Source organism: Cryptomeria japonica, chromosome 5 (assembly GCF_030272615.1).
Source record: "Cryptomeria japonica chromosome 5, Sugi_1.0, whole genome shotgun sequence".
In the NCBI taxonomy this organism is placed as follows: Eukaryota; Viridiplantae; Streptophyta; class Pinopsida; order Cupressales; family Cupressaceae; genus Cryptomeria; species Cryptomeria japonica.
In genome coordinates, this window is record NC_081409.1 from 231739955 (window position 1) to 231762421 (window position 22467).

At 38.4% G+C, this 22467-nt stretch overlaps 2 protein-coding genes across 5 annotated transcripts in view; one reads left to right on the forward strand and one right to left on the reverse strand.

Moving 5' to 3' along the window:
- Positions 1-22467, reverse strand: part of LOC131029091 (eIF-2-alpha kinase GCN2) — a 336054-nt gene that overhangs the window by 153921 nt on the left and 159666 nt on the right. For all 4 annotated transcript variants that reach the window (XM_057959493.2, XM_057959495.2, XM_057959494.2 and 1 more), the window contains exon 15: positions 6173-6321. In XM_057959493.2, the coding sequence (XP_057815476.2) occupies positions 6173-6321 (149 nt within the window). The remainder of the gene's footprint in view (positions 1-6172; positions 6322-22467) is intronic.
- Positions 19682-21182, forward strand: LOC131029092 (uncharacterized). Its single transcript, XM_057959496.2, has 2 exons — positions 19682-19843; positions 19947-21182. Exons 1-2 carry the CDS (start codon positions 19710-19712, stop codon positions 20791-20793), a joined length of 981 nt encoding a protein of 326 aa, XP_057815479.2. The 5' UTR covers positions 19682-19709; the 3' UTR covers positions 20794-21182.

Here is a 22467-nt window from a genome sequence, read left to right on the forward strand (position 1 = left end):
TTATCATTTTATTCCTTCTATGTAGTCGTGATTGACCATTCAGGCTTGACGTGGTGATTAGGGTGTTGTTGCAGAGGTTTAGTTCAAAGTTGGAGGGCTCCATATTAAGCGTAGACCTTCAGGCTATCAAAGTGATTAAGTTAAGAGATTATAGCTGCAGATGATAGGGATATGGTTGTGTTGGTGTACGTTTTATCATATACCGAACATTAGAATAAAATACCCAAGGATACTCTATCCTCTCTTGAAAAACCACCACTTATGCTAAAGGTTAAGAAGACTATATGGCGATTCCAAGGTTTCTTTGGTCAGGTCTTGACGTGTGGATAAGCTCAATGGGTGTTGTGATATGCTGGTAATACACAAAGGGACTTCCGCTTGCCTCGTTCAATTCACAATGGAGGTTTATCGTTTGTGGGTTTTGGATTGTGGACTTCAAGAAAACTGAAAAGGAGATATCGTTTAGAAATTCTAATCTATTCCTAAGAATTCAAGAGACGGTAAACACTAGGTGAAACTAATAACAACACTTTGTTTTGCCACACTTAGGACAACTACGCAAAGCATGTGCAATCTTCTAAGGTTGTGCTCAAGATTTTCATACTTACGAATAACACCAACAATTGAACAATATTACTCAAAGTAGAAGTTAAGCATCCACATCAAAAGCTCAAGCTAACTTTACATATCGAATGAAAATCATCCATCCAACAAAAGTATGAGCAAAAAGTTTCACCAATCTAAACTATCAAATCCTTCATTCTTCTAACATACATGAAATAAAATCTAAACTATGATGAGGGATAAGAACCATGCCAACTCCAAAATAAAAGAGGTAATCACCATCAATTCAAACAATGCATTACTTATTACTTTGGCAATTGTATGCAACAATTGCTTATCTCAACATGTTTTGCAACATGCTCCCATGATTTACAAATGAGGGGTGAGTTCAATTCATAGGCTCCCCAATTACAATTAAATGGCCAGGATTGATTTCTAATCAACGGTCAAGATTAAAACAACCTAACCCTAATTAGGGTTTCCCAAAATAGATCAAATATCCGTCGGATGAGAGACAAGTGGCACAAGATGCTATCTTTTAGGATTGCACCCCCTTCTTCTGCTGAGAGGTAGTGTGTTGAATGAACCTAGACATGTTGACTTGAATTCCCCAATTTGTGTCGAAAAATTTGCCTAAGTATGGAAATTTGTCTAGAATACTCTTCTTGCCGCCAGTTTATGTTGCACATGGGAGCTTGTCTTTGACTCTTCAAAAATGAAATCCTTCAAGAAATCTGGAATTTCTTTCCATACTTTCGCCGAGTTTGAAGACTTTTCTTTCTTGATGCCCGGAGACTCTTTCAGGTGCCTTGAATTTGGAGAAGAATTTGATTCATCTCCTCTTTATTTTCTTCTTTGTTCTTCTTCTTTCTTCCTGTTTCCTCTCCAACATTTAGTCAAAATTTGATTCTTTTGGTTGTGGAAAATTCCACACTTAGCCATTTTTCATGTATCAAACCTTTTATCCACCCGTTCGTTTGATTGACCCTTGATTTCATGTGCTTGTCAAATTTATTTTCATGCTCAATTGTTGGTCTGATTTCATGTGAATTTGTTAAAATTAGTCTTTCCTCATAGCGTGTCGGCTTGATGGTCTTCTTCTCTAATGGATCAAATTTGAGGTCCCTGATCCGACATCTTCACATATTTCATTTATGCCTTGGACAAATTCATGTCTGAGTTTGATCAACTTGCTTGGACAATTTTCAGTCCTGACTGTGAATGTGCCAATTTATGTTTTCTCCCTCTTAGGCTGTCTTAAACCAGGAACTTGAATGTGCCTGACATATTAAGGTTTGTGTCTTGGAACAAATTTGTATCAGTCTTTATGTCTTGGCATGCTTCATGTCAATTGGCTTGTCCTCAGACTTGGAATATTCTTGGACAATCATCCTTCATCTTTTATGGATCGGAAAAGTTCGAACAGTCACATGTCCTCTTGTCTCTGGCACATTTCGGAATTATAATCAGACAATTTGTTTTGCTCTTTGTCATGTCATCTTGGCAGGCTTCAGAAGCATGATCGGACAAATTGTCTTCCAATCTATCAGGCCATCTTGTTCTTGGAAAGAAAAATTTCATGCTTTGGATTGTTTGGCATGCTCGAAGGCTTTCCTCTTGGCAAGGCGAAGTTCACATATCCTTGGACAATTTTTAATTTGCTCAAATTTTGTGCTTAGTTTCTTTGGACAAAATCTTTGGACATGTCTTATTCCTCAACAAATTTTGGATGACTTTCTTCCTTGGATATGAAAGGGCGGACTTTCCACATCTTTGGACAGATTTTGGTTGATGCTTCACTTCAAACTTGGAAGGTTATCACATGTATATCGGATATAAACAATCTTCCTCTTCCAAGGAGGGTTTGGAAATGATTAAAACTTCCTTGCTGACCATGATAGCAACAGTTGACAATGTGAATTTAGATTACTTTTTTTTTTTGACAGGGCAGAATTTATCTTCCTTGAGCAAGTCCACTTTCAATTTGTTGTCTTGGACGATCTTGGATGAATTTTATTTTTTGGCAGATTTGAAAGATTTATGAAAAATCTATGTGCAGATTTGAATTCTTTTCCCAAGGTAGATTCAAGGATGATCAATGGTGAGCTCAGAATTTTATCAGCAAACCTTGGTGATGGCGAACTTGAACCTTTTGAATGTCCCTTTCAAACCCTTGGACCTGTTTTATTCTTCCTTTTGGAGATGTTCAAGGTAGAATTTTCTCCTTCAAACTATTATCAATGGCGAATTTAAGGAGAATATCGAACTTATTTTATCCAAACCCTTGATTTGGCTTTATTTCTCATCCAAATTCTTCTAAAAATTTGATAATCTAGTTGGATTTTGGAGCTGCTTCCTCTAAAGAATTTGAATTTTTTTCTTCAAACCCTTGAATTTATTTTACTTCTGCAAAGGTAATCTAATAATATGATCAGATTTTGGTATGAATCTAATAATCTTTATGCCTGAGAGCTGTTCACTTTGATTTCCAAACCTGTAGACATGGTAGATTTTGAAGTTGGATAATCTGATCATGCATTGAATCTACTAGCTTCTCTCAACTTTGGCGAATTTTGACAGAGTTTTGATGCTTCCTTCTTTGCTATAAAAACTTCTTCTTGGCAAACAAAGTATTAATGAATGGGCATCATGTCTTTATAGCTTCTTAGCAATTTCTAGAAGCTTTGTGTTTTATTCTATCTTTAGTAAATTGAAACCCTTTGCCTTCTTCTAGAAGGAAGCTTGGAAGATTCTCAAAAATTAGAAAGTTTTATTGTTTTATCCTCCCTCTAAGAAGTTGGAATTTATCCTTAGAAGCTTCCATCATGTTTTAGAAAGTTTTCTTTGTTTTAAATCTCCTTCTAGAAATTCGAATTTGAGGAAGGCATGCCACAATATTTATTTATTTTATTTTATTTTATTTTATTTTTTATTTTTTTTGCTATTTTTATTTATTTATTTATTTTATTATATTATTATGTGACTTTAATTGTCAAGTCATCTTACTTGCCATTTTTAATTCTCTTGGAATGCTATATCATCTTTTATTGCCAACTAGAAAATTTATATATATATATATATATATATATATATATATATATATATATATATATATATTTTATGCCATCTTCAAGTGGGCCCTACATTCTTTCTCAAGCTTTGGCGAATTTTGCACATCTTCCTTATGCCATGTTTTTAAAGTGGGCGTGGAAAGAATTTCTTGCTTGGACATGAGGTGCACTTTAAAAATTGTCAGACATTTTTGGTGCATGAATAAGCTTAACCTTAGGCAGGAGTTAAGTAATCCTTGCCATGAGTTAGTTAACCCTCGGTAGGAGTTTAATATTTGTCGGACAATTTTTAAATTGATCCCGCTCAAATTTCTTCCACATTTTAACTGATCGTCTGCCATTCTACCCTTGAACCTTGTTGAACTTGTCTACCATTTTTATTTCTTCAACTTGGCCAAAATTTTCGATGTGCCATTCCACTCTTGAACCTTGTTGAACTTGTCAGCCATTTTTATTTCTTCAACATGGACGAAATTTTCGATGTGCCATTCCATTTGCCTTATTTTGACTTGGTCAACAGTGTTCATGCCATGTTCATACCTTGCTGGTTCATCTAGACAAAACCCTAATCTGGATTTCCATTTTGCTTTTTGCACTTGGAGACCTCATTTTTGAAATCTGAGAAAATGGGTAGGAATAATTCGGCATGGGGATCAAAACCCTAATCTCAGAAAAAAACAAAATTTTCAAACCCTTGCTTTTTACACTTAGAAGCAAAAAATTTTGAATCTGAAGACATGGGTAGGATCAGAATGACCTAAAGAACAAAATCCTAATCTCAAAAATAAGAAAAATTTTCGAAGCCCTGCTTTTTATATCTAGAGGTGAGATTTTCAAATTCCGACAAAATGGGTAGTAATAAAATAGCTCAAAGAACAAAACCCAGATGCCAATTTTAAAAAAGCAGAAAAAAGAAAAAAATTCTAAAAATAGCAGGTTGTCAAAAATGGCTCAAAGCGATTGCGATTTTCGTCCTTCAGACCTTCTGAACACTTTGGCAGCATTCAAATTCAATTTTGAGCATAAATTCTCAATATGGCTTGGGATGAATTCTCAAAAACTCTAACTCCTCATTGTAAAAAGACTGGTGATTAGCAAATGCGATGCCAAAACAAAACGCTAAAAAGAAAAAAAAAAAAGGGGGTCCCCATTTGCAATGGAGCGATGTGTGAAATAGGTCACAACAGGTTGCAAACATAATTGTTGGGTGAGTAAAAGGAATGACGTGTGGCTGCAATAGCAAACAGCAGAACGCCAAATCAGAAACAATCAAAGGACAGAGATAAGGGTGCACATGAGGATTATTCTTGGCCAACATCAACTTCAGTGGAACTTATAGGATCAAGGGTTTCTCAGATTATAATGTTGATTCCTTAAAAGGTCCGCAAACTGTTGTATTGTAGTCAGAAGTAAAATCTTGTGTGCTTGATTGGTTATGAATAAAAATAAGGGTCAGAAATAATTCTGTTCTTTCTATCATTTTCTTTAGTGCATTTGTAATTCAAAAGCAGCAGTATAGTTTGATATTTTATTTTCATTATAGCTTGTACAAATGTCGTTCCCAGGCAAATATGTTGAACAATGTTATCATGCCATAAACCAATGTGAATTTGAAATATACAAACCTGCACCAAAACTTATCTTGCGTAGAAAGTCTGCAAACTATTTGACAAAATACACACAAAGGAAAAAGTGGAAAAAGTATTGTAAGGTCAATAGGGGAGTTTACAAATCCATTTTCAAAATCTTTTGGGAATTAAACTGATCGATCACAGTGGATGGTTGGTGACTCTTGTGTTCTGTGAAATTGGGAATGTCAGATGATAATGAGCCAACACATCTTGAAAAAGGCATTTTATGATGCCCAAATTCAATGTTTAATTATTAAGCCAATTATTTCCATGCAAGATGGTTGGTTGGTGATTTCTTGTGTTCGGTAAATGTTACATGACACACATCTTGAAAAAGGCATTTTATGATGCCCAGATCTAATGAACAACCTGTAAGCCAACCATTTCCAAGTAATCTAGTTGGTGAGCTAACCACTCTGCATGGAGGGGTAACTAACCTAAATTCGTGACATTCATTTTTAATTCCGTCTTTGTTTCTAGCTATGTTGGCACATGGTTTCCATTGTCTGCGACTATTTTCTAAGCATATTGGGGAGTATCTAATGCATGGTATTAGAGGACTTCATTCAAAACCTACATTTTGAATCTACCAACCTTTTTTGGTTACTATGGTTTTCATAGTAATTATGTGATGTCTCAATTTATCAATGCATTTATTTGCAAAGTTCGGTAGAAAAAACCTTGCCACTAGAAGTTACTGGTGTCAAAATTCTAATATTTCACAAGATACTTCTCAAACAATTACAGTCATTTCTTGTAACCCAGTGAGTTGTCAGTTTTTAAGCAAATTGACATTATTAATTATGACATAAGAATATCTTCTGAATAGCTTCAAATGAAAGTTATTATTTATGATACCACCTTTATTTAAAAAAAATATGATTCTGGATTCAACAGATGTACAACCTTCTCGTCAATGTGAGGCCAAGCCTGCTCAATTTCAGGTGCTGTGTAGAAGTAAGTTCCTACTAGCCCAGTTCCATCAATTGAATCTCCATTCAACTCGGAAGCAAGAAGATATTCCCGGTCCATCTGCTCCAGATTGGAAAACTTTGCTGAATTACAATGAAAATTACACTTCTAATTTAGAAAATTGCACAATTAATGTCTAAATAATGCCTCGAATCTACAAAAACAATAATGATGTAATTCACATAATAGCCCGTTTTTCTTATAATTATATATTTTTCACAAAATGATTAAGTGCAGGATTACACAAACAAGACCTTAAATGAGGTTCTTCACAGAAAAACATTTGTAGCATGGAAAAGATGCTTTAAAGAGCTTGTTGCTTGAAATGGAAATGTATAATTTAATAATAGCGAAGCTTAAAACCATTTGATTAATAAAGTTTCAACATTTCAAATAGGACATTAAACCATCTTGTTTCAATAAATTATAGCATGAGCAACAGTTATTCTTATTTTGAACAAGACTAGATTACAAGGAGTGTTATGGACCCTATCCATAGCAAACATCAAGAAGTATTCTTTCTAGGGCAGCATTGTGGTTAAAATGTCTTTTGGATTATCATTTTTAGCCAATTTATTCATAACTAATTTGAGTAACCTATACCACAAATCTATATTTTATTAAAATATTTGAGTAGAAGCAAATATATGATTACCAAACATGTTAACATCAGAGTCGATTATTATCAAATTTAAATCACAAAATTGTGATTTTAACTATTAATCCTAACCATAAAGTTCATTGTCACTATGAATTTCTTATTTGAATAATGTGATTTATAGTAGTGAAACATCCTTTGAAATTATTTTAAATTTGTAGCCATTTGACAGGTTATATGCATCACTAGATTGTGATATGTAGCATAGTTTGATTGAATAGTTTATAGCAAGATATATTTATGGAGTAAATTATAAGGTCAGAAATTTTTCCATCTCGTCTAGTATATATGGTAGCACATTTTTTTATACAAAGATGTATATCAAAGACCATTCATTAAAACTTGCAACATGTATGTGTATGACCGTATCATTTCTCTCAACTTTCCTAAAAGGAATGAAATAAGTAGGTTTCGGTGTCCTAGATTACATCCTATTTAGTTTAGACATTTTAAATTTCTGTAACTCATTTGGAGGGGGGTTACATGTGTTCAACCTTTTAGGCTTTCTATCTTTGAAGTACTTTGCTATTGCTATAACATCTTCAATGTTGCTTAAACTATGTGTCACTCACTATTATGTTTGATTATAATGCTGCTTACATTTATGTTTATTAACTTCTAGTTTGGCATCAACATATATTTCTAGATCATTTCCATTCATATTCACCATAATATCAAGCTCTCTTAGGTCTCTGGAGGGCACCACCAAGTATTAACCTTTCATATAAACCTGCTGATTCATCCACCACAAGGATTAAAGGTTACTGTTGTGCCTTGCACACACCCCATCGTCGACAGGGTCCCCCTTTCGATCTTTGCCTCTTCGAGGTCCTGAGTAGGAGTTTTCGTTTAGTTTGCAGAGTTAGGTGCAATGTAAAATCGATCTGATCGGAGTATGCCATAGGATTTGAAGAGAAGGCCCTGCATTTTTGGTTACACAATGCTAAGCTTGATCCTAAAAGGTGATGGAGATTTTAAAAGAACAATTTAAAATGGGAATTGCACTTTTACAGTTTCACCTCTCAGAACAAAACTTCCCCTTCAAAGATAAAGTGACAAAGTGAAATAAAGGGGGAAGATCGAATTCGCATTTCTCCTAAAAATGCCAAGTTTCTCAAGGGCGAAGTCCTACACCATTTCTCAAAAGGCTGGAATTTTCCCTTAAGGAAGAGCAAAGTAATGAATTAAGCAATAAAGAGAACTGTGTTTTAAAGTGCAAAACCCAAGTTCACACTTTCCTTCTAAAGACCGAGTTTTCTCCTTTGACCATTGGGGCGTTAAGTAAAGAATGATGGGTGCCTTGTTTATTAAAGTTCGCATTTTACCTGTTAAGGCCGAGTTTCACCCTTTTTTTTAATCGGCTCAATGAAAGTTCAAAAAGGGGGAGTCGACTTTTTTCATTTCTCCTAAAAAAGCCAAAATTCTTCCCTCGCTAACTCAACAAGTTGCGAAGGGGCGAAAATAAAAAGACAAAAGGCGTTGTTTTAAGTCAAACTCGCATTTTGCCTAAAAAACCCGAGTTTTCCCCTCAAATAGCGCACAAGGAAAGAACAAAGATATAAAAGGGAAGGCGCATTCCATATAGTCACATGATTCTCACATTCTCCTTCAAAAACCCAAATTTCTCCCTAAAAGGTGAAAGTGAAAGAGAATAAGGTGGAAAGTATAGGATTTAAAGTTCACATTATCCCTTAAAAAGCCAAAATCTCTCCTTCCATGCAAAGAATGAAAGAAGTGAAGGTTAATGGAAAAGGCGTTTTTTTTAGTTTATTTTAGTTTTTTTAAAAAGCAATGTCTCACAATTTCCTTCTAAAAGACAAACTTGTGAAATGATAGAAGTGGAGTGAAACCTTAAATCGAAATTCTCCCATTTCTCCTTCCCAAAGCCGAAAAGTTTCCTTCAAGAGGTAAGAGGGCGTTTTAAAAGGAAAAGACTCAATGCTCATATTTCGTCTATCAATGTCGAGTTTCTTCCCAAGTTAAGCACCTGAAGTATAAGGCACTCATTTCCTCTTTAAAGGCCAAGTCTTCTCCTCATATTGGCAAAACAAAAGTGGAGACAACACATTTTCTACATATTTAAAACGCAAAAGTTCACGTTTCCTTTCAACTACCAACATTCATCCTCAAAGAGCATCCGCAACTTGCATAGGAAGGACGTTTTGAGGTCACCTGCCAAGGTTTTGTACAAGTATAGGCCGCGTCGTCAAGAAAGAAGCATATTCAAAGCGCTTTCAACCGCCCCCAGGTATGCATCGACCCATCACCATTTCTAAGAAGGTTCCTTTTACAAGCGTATTTGTTAATGTCACTTTGTGCATAGTTTTAAGACTCGTGGACTCACCTGGGAGCCACGAGTCGACTCGCCAAGGACTCCCAAGGCAAGTCCTAGCGAGTCCATCTGAAAGACTCACGAGTCTTTTGCAAGGACTCGCGAGTCTTTCAGATGGACTCGCGCGACCCAGAAAAAACGTCATGCAAGCTTTAAAAGTGAGTTTTTTTTAATTTTTTGCCTTCATTTGGCATAACTTAGGGAGTGAAATATCTCTTGAAGGGTTGTTTTTCACAGTGTTCCACAGGGACGCCCCCCCCCCCCCTTTTTGACTTTTCTGGGGGTTAAGGGGTAACCCTAATTGGATGTGGGCCAATAGAAAAATAACACCCGACACCTTTATAAAATAATAAAAGTATTTTTGGCCTCGCGGGGCGCTACCCCTCGACCCTACGTTGTATCGCGACAGGGAGAGCGCAAGGGGCACTGCCCCCAAAACCCCGTCGAAAAATATAGGGGGAAACTGCGTTAATGGAAGTAGGGAAAATTTAACCTACGAGTCTGATTAGGCTCCATATAACAACATAATTAGCATTGAAGAAATCTTGGTATTTAGATTTAGTATTTCAAATTTCCTATAGTTTCATTTGAAATGTAATTCTTTCTTATACTATTATATTGTCATACATCTTTTCAAAACTTGTTTTTCAAGTACTATATGTATATGTATAGCTATATCAGCACCACCACCCCGCCACCCCCCCCGCTGTCGTCCCCCTGCTGTCCCCAAACTTGGGCCCTTGGTCCCCACATCCCCCCGTCCCCAATGCCAGTGGAACACTGGACTTTTTCATTAGTTTGTAATTTTCTCTTTAGTTTGTTCATTGTTGTTTTTCACATTTGGAGTTGGACATATCATTATATGTAATTTTGTAAACATTTATAATCTTATGCTGCTATTATACTTTTAGAATTGAAACTATGAGTATGAATGATGAAATTTCAAATATTGCACATTTGTAGATCATATGACATGTGTAATGTTTCAATTATGGCTCTTATGTTCTCTAAATGCATTAATTTCTTTATGTTTTTTTGTAAAACTACGGGTTTTTTTTTTGCCGAGTCTTTCGCGAGTCTTTCACGAGTCCAAGTCTGAGTCCAAACTTTTGGTTTGCCGAGTTCGTGGCAAGTCCGGGTTTTAAAACTTTGGTTTTGTGCAAATCTAAGGTGTATGTTTTGATCCAAAATCAGCCCTCGATGCCTCAAATATTTTCAAAATTGTGCCCAAACTTTTAAAAAAATTGAACTTGGGAAAAATTTTGAACTGATGACCAATATGGGAAACTTCAAAACTTCTTTCCAAAGTCGAAAATCTCCCCTTAAATTGACAAGCGAATTTGAAACTTAAAATGCCCCAAAAGACAACGCTCAAACTATAAGATGCATTTGAGCCAACGGAAATTTTAATTCAAACTGCATCAAAATCCAAATTGCCGGCCACGTAATAGAATTTTGAAAACAAGGACGACACATTATAACAACTTTACAAATTTCATGATTCCTTGTTGATTTCATTATCATTATGCTGATTACTCTATGATTTCACTAACGTTGTTGTTGGGCGCTGCTAAACACTCTTACGTTTTAAAATCCACCTCGTAAATCATGTTCGGGTGTCTAGGATAGATGCCTCATCAAGTGGCAGAATCCTCTAAGGCACTTGACACATTGCGGACATCCCAAGCACCCAAAGTTGACAACCCCTGTAAACTGGAGAAAATGAAGTATTGATATCAAGGGGTGATACAGGAATCAAAGGTTCAGAGTAATTGGGAGAATGTTGGCGACACCAATTTCAGACACGTTGATCTCCAAAATTTGAAGGACCGAGTGTATGCTCCTAATGCCTACAGAAAAGTCAAGAGGATAGTAGAAAGTGGTATTGCACAGGCAACAGGTTTCCCACAAACTATTCAAAATTATGAGCTTGTTGTCGAGGCTTCCAAGCATTATCTAGCAGATAGCCGGGTGGTGGTCGCAAATGGAACAATGATGGATGACTTCACCCCAAGGGCTATTGGGGAGGCCTTTGACATCCCATTCCCTGAGGATGCAATTGTAGTAGCAATGGAAGAAGCTCAAGCAGCTTATAACGCTAATCCTATTAAGTGCAAGGGAAAAATAAATGAAGAGTGGTTTAAGGAGAGAAGGCCACCTAGCACCAAGATTCCCAAGAAGGCCTACAAGAGTAAATTCATTGAGGAGAATGGAGTTATGATAACGTTTCTCGGCCAATTCATGGGACTCCCCCACTCTAACCTCTTCGAGTGGATTTTTATTTCACAAAGCAAGTCTTCCTCGGGAAAGTAAAGTTTGACTGGGCTCAAATCATAAGTGATAACATCCATACCCAACTAGTCCAACTTGCGGAAAAGAAGTACTTCACGATATCCTCTTACCTAGTGTACATGTTTGCAAGACATCCAAAGCTGCCAGGATTGATTCGCTTGGGAGAGAATGGAAATGGGCCAGGTCAAGTGAAAGTGTATGATTGTTACGCTTAGCTGCACTACTACAACATAAAACAGAGAGAGAAAAACATCGCCTACGCAGTGGGCCAATACGAGTGCGTGAATGACGCATTCACCATGCGCATGGTCAGGGCAATGAAGGAAGGATTGCATCAATGACTATCTAAATAGGCCACCACATAATATGGAAGTACGGAGCATGTATATCCAATTCCCCCGTTTCTCCTACCTAAGGATCTCGGGTTTTTAAGGTTCTCCCTACAGACTCCCACGGTACCCTACAGACGGGATGATTCTCTTGGAAGTTGCCAGACAAGCACATCCAGCCAGGCAAATCCTTAGGGACAAGAAGATATTAGTAGTCACGTTCCCAATGACCATAGGGAACAATGATGTGTATTTTAAGACTTCTGACCAGGTTGAGCAATCCCACGAGGAGCTGGCATCCTATTGCCTACAAGAGCATCCCTGTTTAGTCCTTCATGTGAGGTTGGTAAACTCACGGATAAAATAAGGATTTCCCACACGTACCAACTATTCATGTAACAGAACATTCATATATCAAAGCATAAGTAACAACAACAAACAACTATACTAGAAGAATGATATCTTTATTGAATTCTCCAAAATATGCCAATACAATCCCCTCCTTGTCGAGGTTCCATCTGAATCATATATAAACTCGATGGTTGGCCAAGTTGCCAACCGTCACTAACTACCAACTACCCCACGGGAACCTCTCGACAACTCAAACATAAACATAAACATAAACACCCATCCCAACTACAAACTAACATGTGTTATTGACCCCTAACACCAGCCCCCCCAAAAAAGTAGCCGTCTTCCAGACGACTAAGACAATAGGGGTTGGAATACAAAACAAAAGACTAGGACTGAGAAGGGGGAGGAGGCATCCCTGTAGTGGTCGACAAAGAAGGTTGTTGCCCTGTGGGAAGTCTAAGGGTCTTCTCTGCCATCAACAGGCGTTCCCGTGCCTTCTTCACCATGTGTGCAGCCTCCACTAGTTTTTTGTGTTTTTGCTCCATCTGTAAGGTAAGCTCGGCCACTTTTGCTGCCAATTCTTGCACCTCCTTCTGCATGCTGGAACGGGCCTCATAAGTAGTCACCTTCGTTTCTAGCTCAGCCCTCGGGTTCTTCTCTACTGCGGCTAGTTGTGCATGCTTCTCCCCTTCCTTCTCTAGTTTTGCCACATACAACCATTGAGCCTACTGCTCTATCTGACTCTGTCGCATTTGCAGATACACATCCTGAAAGGATCCTTCCATACTGCGCAAGGTGGCGCCCAAGGTGCCCACTCCTTCCACTAGTCGCATGCGCTTCCATTCCTGTACCATCTTCGGTGTACTACTCGCTGGCCACCCCTACTGCTCGAAGTGGCGCGCAAACTAGTCTGTACATCCAGAAGTCATGAAGTGGCGGAGTTTCTCAGCATCGGTGGAGTTGTCAGCATCCATCTGCCCAGTCAACTGTCATTCCACGTGCTACATCTGAAATCCCCCGTAGCTCCCCAAAGAACCGCTAGAGCGAGCCTACTGGATCGCTAGGATCTGGTGGAGTGAGGTGAACTCTTGCCAGTAGTCCTTCCAGCCTACTTTCCCCAACATTGAGGATCCTCGGGCTCTATCCACCACTTCCTGTTGCCCTATTCTGCTCCTTAGCAGACATCCTCTCATCTTGATCTGTAATAGGGGTGGTCCTGTTCTATGTTTGGTTCAGTCCAACGGCCATGGCGTGTGGTGAAGGCGAGGGGGGAGGGTGAGGTGTGAGTGCAAACTTCCCCAGCCACCCGTCCAATGATGCATCTATATCCTCATCTATCAGTGTCTCCAATACTGCCAACTCCTCCAGACCATCTCCCATCATCAATACATCCCCTGACTCATCTTTCTCTGCTAGTACTGTACTAGTACCTGTTGGCACCGTGTTGCTACCGTACTAGTACCTATTGGTACCGTACTAATACTTGTTCGTATCGTACTAGTACATGTTGGTATCGTACTAGTACCTACTAGTACATATTGGTACCATACTAGTACCTGTAGTGCTAGTCCCTGAACCTGTCATTATAGTACCAATTCCCTATACGAATACCTCTTCTTCCCCTAGTACGGCCGTCTCCTGAGCTATTTTATTCGGACTATGTTGTACGGCCTCCTCTGCCACCGTCCGGTCTGCCATACTGGTACGATCCACGGCTGCTACAACTTGCGACTCAAGTACAGCTAAACTTATCTGCGGCATTGACACCCGCCGTTGTGTCGGTGGTTCTCCTTCATTGATTTTCCGAAACAACACCCCTATTGGTCGTACGTCTCCGACCGGACTGGCTATTGTAAGTGCTTCCTATGGTACCAAGTGTGTTGAAGAGGATAATTTTGAGGGTTTAAATTTCACCCGCATGCTCTTCCACTGTGCCCGTAGCCCTCTATGTTGCTCTTCCTCTTCCTCCTCTTCCTGTTGCTGCGATTCCGCTCCCCCTTCATCCTCTCATGCTATTTGTGGTGCCATACGGAACCCCTCATCGCCACTCTTCTGCTCCTCAGTCTCTTCGGACTCTTCCTCAGAATCTTTGGTATTGTTGTCATCTTCAACCTCTACAGATACGTCCAGCTTCCTCCTCTTTGCCGGCTGTGCGATGTCACCAAGTGTGTCTTGATAGGCATAATAGTACATGGTTGGCTTATTAGGTTCCACCCTTCCGCGCGGTTCGAAAGTCCCCCACATTTCTAGCGATACATGCAGACATACAGCATCTAGGAATAGGCTGATGGCATGGTGGCACATGTATAATGTCTTCTGTTCCAGCTTGAGAAAATCATGAATTCTTTCCACCAAAAGTTGCCCCCAGTTGTACACTTTGCCACACTTAACCCCATTCATTAACCCTATCATCCAGACGGCTATGTCGAATGCCCGATTGGCTCTGGTGAGGCGACTTTTTACCAAGTCCATCAACATTCTCCATTCTCCTAGTGCGATAAACACACGCTTCAACCCCCTACTGTCAGACCAGGCACTTTTCCATTGCTCTTCTGTGAGGTCGTCTCTGCATACCAAATCCAACAACGATTTCTTCTTTTCCTTGGTAAGCTTCTTGGCTGGTTTCGCTGTAGATGCTCCCTTCTCGGGTATACCCAATACCCTCCTGAAATCTTCCGGTTTGAATGAAACTCATACCGTGCAGCCCTGGAACTGAATGATGGAAGCCCTTTCTTGGCAGTTGTATCTAGATACCATAGTCCGTAGCACCGGCTCAAAATCCTTAATGTTGAATGTCGGCATCTGGATGGCATGGTCTACTTGAGCTTTTCTGAGGGAGTCCTTTATCACATGGTCGAGGGAAGTTTCCTCCCACCAAGTACGACATTTGTTGCTAGTCACACTCTCAAAGGCTACATTCTCCGCCGTGATTCTCTCTAGATCCTTCTGCACTTTTGGCTTGATTTTTGCCTTCTTGCTGTCGCTGGCTGGATCTATAGCTGTCATGGTTGCAATGCAACTGCTTTGTCCTGTTGTCCTGTCTTTGTCGCGTCCTTGACCGTTATTATACCGGTCTACAAGTGTGACCCGCCAATTGGTACGAACCATTGGACCAACTGCTTCCTTTACATCGTACGGATTAACTCGTGCACTTTCGTTCCCTGGTTCTACGGCCTCTTCAACTTGCGCCAACTCTTCACTCAGCTCCACACGGATGGCACAAATCTCTACACAGATACCCTCAAACTTTTTATAAACTGCTCCCTGCGTGTACAGATGCCGCGAAGGAGGGGATTGTACAAATCTTGCATGTACAGTATGTCCGTTTTCTGACTGTACAGTCTTTCTCCTTTATCCGTTGGTAACCGTACAAGATCGTACGACTTAGATTCTTGTGGGTGCAATGTTTCGTCGTACGGTATTCCTCTCTTCCGCGTACAGATTCCTCCCCTTGCAGGCCATACACCGTACGGACTATGCCAGACTCTCTTCTTTGCCAACTGTACGTCATACGGATAACTCAGACACTCCCTCGACTATCATACATCGTACGAGTGATCAACACACCCCCTTTCTGCAGGCCATACGCCATAGTGCCTTTTCCCTGTCTCGCCTGGCTGTACACCGTACGGGCTATCACCGTCGTACGGGCTCCTCACTCTTCCTTCCTCAAGTCGTACGTCGTACGGTTTGTCAAGGCCGTGCAGATTTTCTGGCTTCACCTTGCGAATTCCTTCTTCCTCCGTCGTCCGTACGATTTGTGCTTGTACTGGCGTGATGTGTACGAACTTGTATGACCCTACTTGGCACCTGCTTTTTTCTCTGCAGTTTTTTCTTCGACAGGCTCTTTCTCTGTCCCAATTCTGCCTATGTGCTATGTACGAATAAGCTCTGTGGGGTTTTAAATAATCATTTGGTCTTTTCAAGGTTAGGGTTAGGCTTAAATATTTCATTAAATTTTTATAAAACAATTGCCTCTTTATTAATTGTATTTTTTCCTTACTTATTTCCCTTACTTTTGCCTTGCACTTTAATTTTTTAATATTCGCCAACCCTCGCCTTTTTATCTCCTCCATATGCTCTTTTCTTCTTATTTTTAATATCCCATCTCTAATCAATTGTTTTAATTCTTTTATTTGACAGCACTTTTAAACTGGGAAACCCGGGGACGCGTCCCCTAGCTGAAAACCCCCGTCCCAGTCCCGGGGACGTTTCGGGGACTTGGGGATGGCTAGGGGACGTCCCCCCCCCGTCCCCAATTTGCCAGATTTTTTAGGGGACGTCCCCGAAACGGGGGGACGGCTGCCCTAGCTGTGGGGGACGTCCGTACGTCCCGGGGACGGCTAGGGACGGCTGGGGGACGTCCCAGCCGTCCCGGGGACGGCTAGACGTCCCCCACATCTAGGGCTAGGGAATTTTTAATTTTTTTAAATTTTTCTAATATGCCCCTCTATCAATTCAATTTTTTCAAACTAGTTATAAAAAATTAATAATTAATAAATTTAAAATTATTGAAAATATAAGTTATAACTATTATTTTAATATTTTTCAAACATTGACCCTCTATATTGAAAAATTAAAAAATTAAAAAAACGACTATTAATTAATAATTTTTAATTTTAATTTTTTTTCATTATTAAATTTGAATAGTTATAAAATCAAAATACAACTATCTATATTAAATTATTAATTATTAAATAAAATAAAATTAAATTATTAAAATAATAAAATTAAAATATTAAAATAATCAAAATATTAATAATTAATAAATAATAAATTAAATTAAATTATTAAAATTAAATAAAATAATAAAATAATAAATAATAAATTGTTAAATTAATAATTTAATTGTTAAAAACTTAAATGTTAATGGTTTTGAATTTTTAATTTTTATATCTATGTTTCATTTTATCGTTTCATAATTCATGAATCATAGCAAACATTAAAAAAATTAAAATTAATAAATTTTAAATTTTAAAATTATAAATAGAAAATAAAATTATAAAAATAATAAAATATTCATAATTTATTAATTTAATTAATTTATAAATTTAATAATTTAATTCATAAGTCTTAAAAGACTTATTAGTTATTACTCTTATAATCTTATTATATCATTAATTCATTATAGTATTATATGGATACCATACGATATATGATTATATCGTATGATATAATCACATACGATAAAATCATATATCGTATGTGCTTATATCATACGATATTCATATAACCTATATGATATATCGTGCGGACTTTAAGGCAGGCATGATTCTGCAGCAAAAAACGAAAACGCAGGGAGGAAAAAATTGCAGTTGATCAATTTTTAATTTTTTTGTTTGGAAGGCAAATCTGAAATCTGAGATAACCATCGCCTAGGGTTAAGGAGGGTGCTGCAAATTGGCAACGTCTGGCAACTGGCAAGGTATGCAATTTTTTTTTAAGGGTTTTACTTTTAGTTTTAACTTTTAACTTTATTATTTTAAATTTATTATTTTTATTTATTATTTTTATTTATAGTTTTAAATTTGAAGTGCCCCTAAATCTGAAATGACCACGAACAGAAGTCTGATTTATACTTTAAATGACTGGAAATTCAAATTTATGAATACCACATCACATGTTGTAATGTCCCACCCCTGATTTTTGTTGTTGAAAAGAATATGTTTGCAATGTTTTTTCAACGAGAAGAGTTTGCTGTTGTACTTTCAGGTTTGCTGTTTGTTACCTTCAGGTTTGCATTCATTATAAAATTATTCATATAGCTTTAAACATATGCAACATGATATAGGAAACAATGAGCTGGTTACAACAAGTCTTCATACAATCATCACAAACTCATTCAAAGCAATACAATCTGATTTTTAAATAATAATGCAAACCTGATAATGTTTTCAATCGAAGGGAAATGCTTAGAAATGTTTTTTTCCAACACCAATGTGAGCAATAGATACTTTTAACTTTTAAGTTTTATGATTGTCTATTTTAAATTTTTAATAAAACAGTGAACTTAAAAAATTTGAAAGAATCATTTAGCATCTGATATATTTATATTATCATTATGAGATAAATGTCTGATTTTTTATTTTTTTATCAGTTCATTCAAAGAATCAAAATAAAATACAATGAGCAGCAGTGGGACTGATAGTAATAGTGACCATGGAGTGGAAGTGGTTGGTGGAAATACAGGGGGAAGTGCTGAGACTGAGAGAAGTAGTGGGCAGCAAACTAACATATTTAAATGCCCTTCAATAATTATGAGCACATATGCAAAGGGCCCTTTTAATAAAGACAAACCTCTTCTCCAATTTGCTACACCTAAGCCTACTGGTGAAGGGAAAAAAAATCTGGAGGGAGTAGGGTGTGGGGTTGTCATGTTTGTTTGAAAGAATTTAGGGGCAGCTACACAAGGGTAAAGTCTCACTTCTTGGGTTTTTCAGGTCATGGGGTCATAGCTTGTCCAAAGTTAACAGATGAGGAGAGGATAGAGTGTCATAGATTGCATATGGAGACTCAGACTGAAATGGGGAAACAAAGTGGGGCAGTCCTAACACCTTCTTTTTCATCTTCACAAGCATCTGGGCCTATGACATCCACTATTGGAAGTAGTCAAACTGAGACAAAAGGAAAGAGGAAGGTTAGTGATAAGGGAAGGTCGGTAGAAGCTTTGTTTAATATAAAAGGACGTGAAGCTATAGAGTCATCAGTTGGTAGATTCTTTTATGCTAATGCCATCCCATTTCATGTGGCACGTTCCTCTTACTTCAAACAAATGGTCATGGATATAGCCTCTTTCGGTCCCACATTCACACCCCCTGGAGATCATAAGCTACGGACTACTCTCTTAGATAGAGAGTATTCCAAGGTTAATGTGTTAATGGAGGATATGAAACGAACTTGGATGAGGACAGGTTGCTCTATTGTGATGGATGGGTGGACTGATGTTAGACATCGGCCACTCATCAATGTCATTGTCACATGCCTTGCTGGTTCTTATTTTTTGAAAGCTGTGGATTGTTCAGGGAAGCGTAAGGATGCAGAGTTCCAGTTTGGCATTTTGAGAGATGCCATAGAGGAGGTTGGGGCTACTAATGTTGTACAGGTGATCACTGATTCAGCACGTGTGTGCAAATCAGCAGGTTTGATGGTGGAGGGTGCTTACAAACACATCTTTTGGACCCCATGTTGTGTTCATGCACTGAACAATGCATTAAAAGACATAGGGAAAATAGATTGGGTGAAGCAAGTGGTGGCAGAAGCTAGAGACATTCAAATTTTTATTTGCAACCACCAAACCTCACTTGCTCTCTTTAGATCATTTTCAAAGAAAGAGTTCCTTAAACCTGTTGAAACAAGGTATGCTAAATTGCTAATGCCACTTAATTTTGTATCAAACTTCCAACTTTTTAATTTAATTCTCATTGAATAAAATATAGATATGCCACTTAATTTTTTTAGTATTTTAATGAATGTAGGTATGCCACTTACTTCATCTTGTTGGAGAGGATGCTTGAGGTGCATGATGCTCTACAACTGATGGTGGTGAATCCTGAGTGGGGTAGATGGCGGGAATCACACTCTACTGGAGGAAAATCTATCAAACAAAAGATTCTTGATGACAATTGGTGGTCCACTATGAGGTAAGACATCACTGATTTAAAGATTTTATTATCAAATTGTTGATTGTTTTAGATTGCTGATTTTCATATTCTAATTTTAATATTTTGAACTTTGCACTTGCAGATATGTTTGCTCTGTCATCTCACCTATTGTAGATGTCATTAGATATGCTGATACAGACTCTCCTAGTCTTGGAGAGATATATGAGACATTTGACAGTATGCTTGGGAAGATTAAGCAAACAATTTTGGCCAAGGATCCTACTTTGGGGTTCTATGAGCAACATATTAGGCCCATTGTGACACGGAGGTGGAACATAATGAACACCCCTCTTCATATGGCAGCCTATGCATTGAATCCCAAATGGTATGCACCAAAGGATGGAAGGTTGCCTCCATGTGACGATGATGAGGTTTTAGATGGGTTCACGCGAGCCATTGATAAGATATATACAGAGGAGCAGGCTTCCATACTTCGTGCACAATTCCTTGACTTCACAAATCTTCGTGGTCCTACATTGAGTAAACCACAGGCGAGGTTGGACATAGCTATATTAGCCCAGAGAGACCCTATTGGATGGTGGACATGGCATGGGAGGGATACACCACAATTGAAATTGCTTGCCACTCGCTTACTTTCGCAGGTTGCTAGTTCCTCTGCTGCAGAGAGGAATTGGTCCACATATGGCTTTATCCACTCTATCAAGAGGAATAGACTTACCTCTAGACGAGCGGAGAAGCTAGTGGCCGTGCATAGTGCTCTTCGACTTCAGGATCGTCAGACTCCAGAGTATCGACAGACTCCAGCTTTACGATGGGATGTTGATCCCGAAGATGTGGCCCAAGTTGATGAGGAGGAGACACCACAGGGATTGGTTGGGATTCCATTGGACGAAGTGGACATTGACCAGGACAGTGGCATAGACTTAGAGGACTCTGATTTTGATGCAATGTTAGGAGATGCAGATTAGGGGCAGCATTATACTTTGCTTTTTAGTTTTTACTTTTTAGTATTTACTTAGTAGTTAGTACTATTTCAGTATTTTGATTTCCATATCGCAATTGACAATGAAACAATATGGCAGCAGTGTAGCCTTTGGGCATTTTGTATGTTATTTGAATTTCTTTAATATCTATTATGATATGCATATTGACAATGTGAATGAATTGAAATTCTAAATTATGAGTGCATATTGAGTATTGACTATTGAGTCTATTGATAATGTTGTATGTTCGATGTTTGCATTCTAAAATGTTTTCATAGTATCATACACATGCTATATCCATGTTTTCATAGTATCATACACATGCTTTATCCATGTTTTCATATGAACATTTAAATTTTCCTATATATTTTTAAATTTTCCCTATATTTTATATAGCCGTCCCCTTTGCCGTCCCCCCCGTCCCCAAATTTGGCAAAAAAATTTGCCGTCCCGGAAACTCGTCCCGCCGTCCCGCCGTCCCCCCGTCCCGGAAACTTGGGGTAACGTAGCTTTTAAATGTTTCCACTTTGAATTTGATCCCAACCTCCAACATTTTGTTGATTTCCTCATTCACCTTGGTCGCGTAGTTCTTGTTCATCCTATACGATCTCCTTCATACAGGTTGGGCTCCTGGTACGAGGGATATGCGATGCACGCACAATTCCCGTGGTACTGTTGTGACGTTTTCACACATCGCCCCATTGCAAATGGGGACCCTTGCTTTTTTTGCTTTTTAGGGTTTGTTCTTTGGGTTTTTTTAGGGTTTTGTTAGCTAGCCTTTGCATTTTGAATGTTGTCGGGGAGATCAATAGGGTAGCAAGTCCGGCTTGAGTGAGGTCCTGATCCTGAAATTTGGCTAAGTCTGAAGGTCCTGATCCTGAATTTTGGCTAAGTCTGGAATGTCCTGATCCTGAATTTGACTAAGTCTGGAAACTGAAAAAACCTCCAAAAACTAGATTTTGCAATATAACTCCTGGAGGTCTGAAACCACTCTCAAACATCCTGAAAGTATATATGGAATATAACTTAAAGTATAAGAAAGACTTCCTTCTATGTTTCTTCTTTCTTATACTTAAATGTTATATTCCATAAAATTTATCCTGATAGAGAGTTCGAAAAGTCAAATTTCGCTCCTGTCCTTCACTGAGGATCCAGAGCGAATTTCGCTCTTGTCCCTCCCAGGAGGACCAAGGCGAAGCGCTCCTGTCCCTCACCAAGGGTCCAGAGCGATAATACTTATTTGAGCCATTCCTGACCGTGTTTGGACGAATTGAGACATCAAAGGCATGGTGAAGGACGAAATGAGCATGATAGAGCATCCAGACTTGATCAAAAACAATGAAATGATGAAGTTTTTGCCTAGAAGGTCAAATTCGCTCCTGTCCCTCACTGAAGGACCAGAGCGATTTTCTTTATATGCACATTTTTAGACCTTTTTTGGGCATTAACTTTTATTCATAGCATGAAGTAAGATGATATCTTCCTTAGCCAAGACTTTTTTTTTGATGAAAATTGTAACGATTTGGCCTAGAGAGCAAAAATCGCTCCTGTCCCTCACTGAAGGACCGGAGCTTGAAATCCAAAATTTCGTTGTCCTTGAAAGATTTGAACGATTTGACGACTTGAGGAGAACCAAGGAAGTGCTTTTTACCAGTTGAA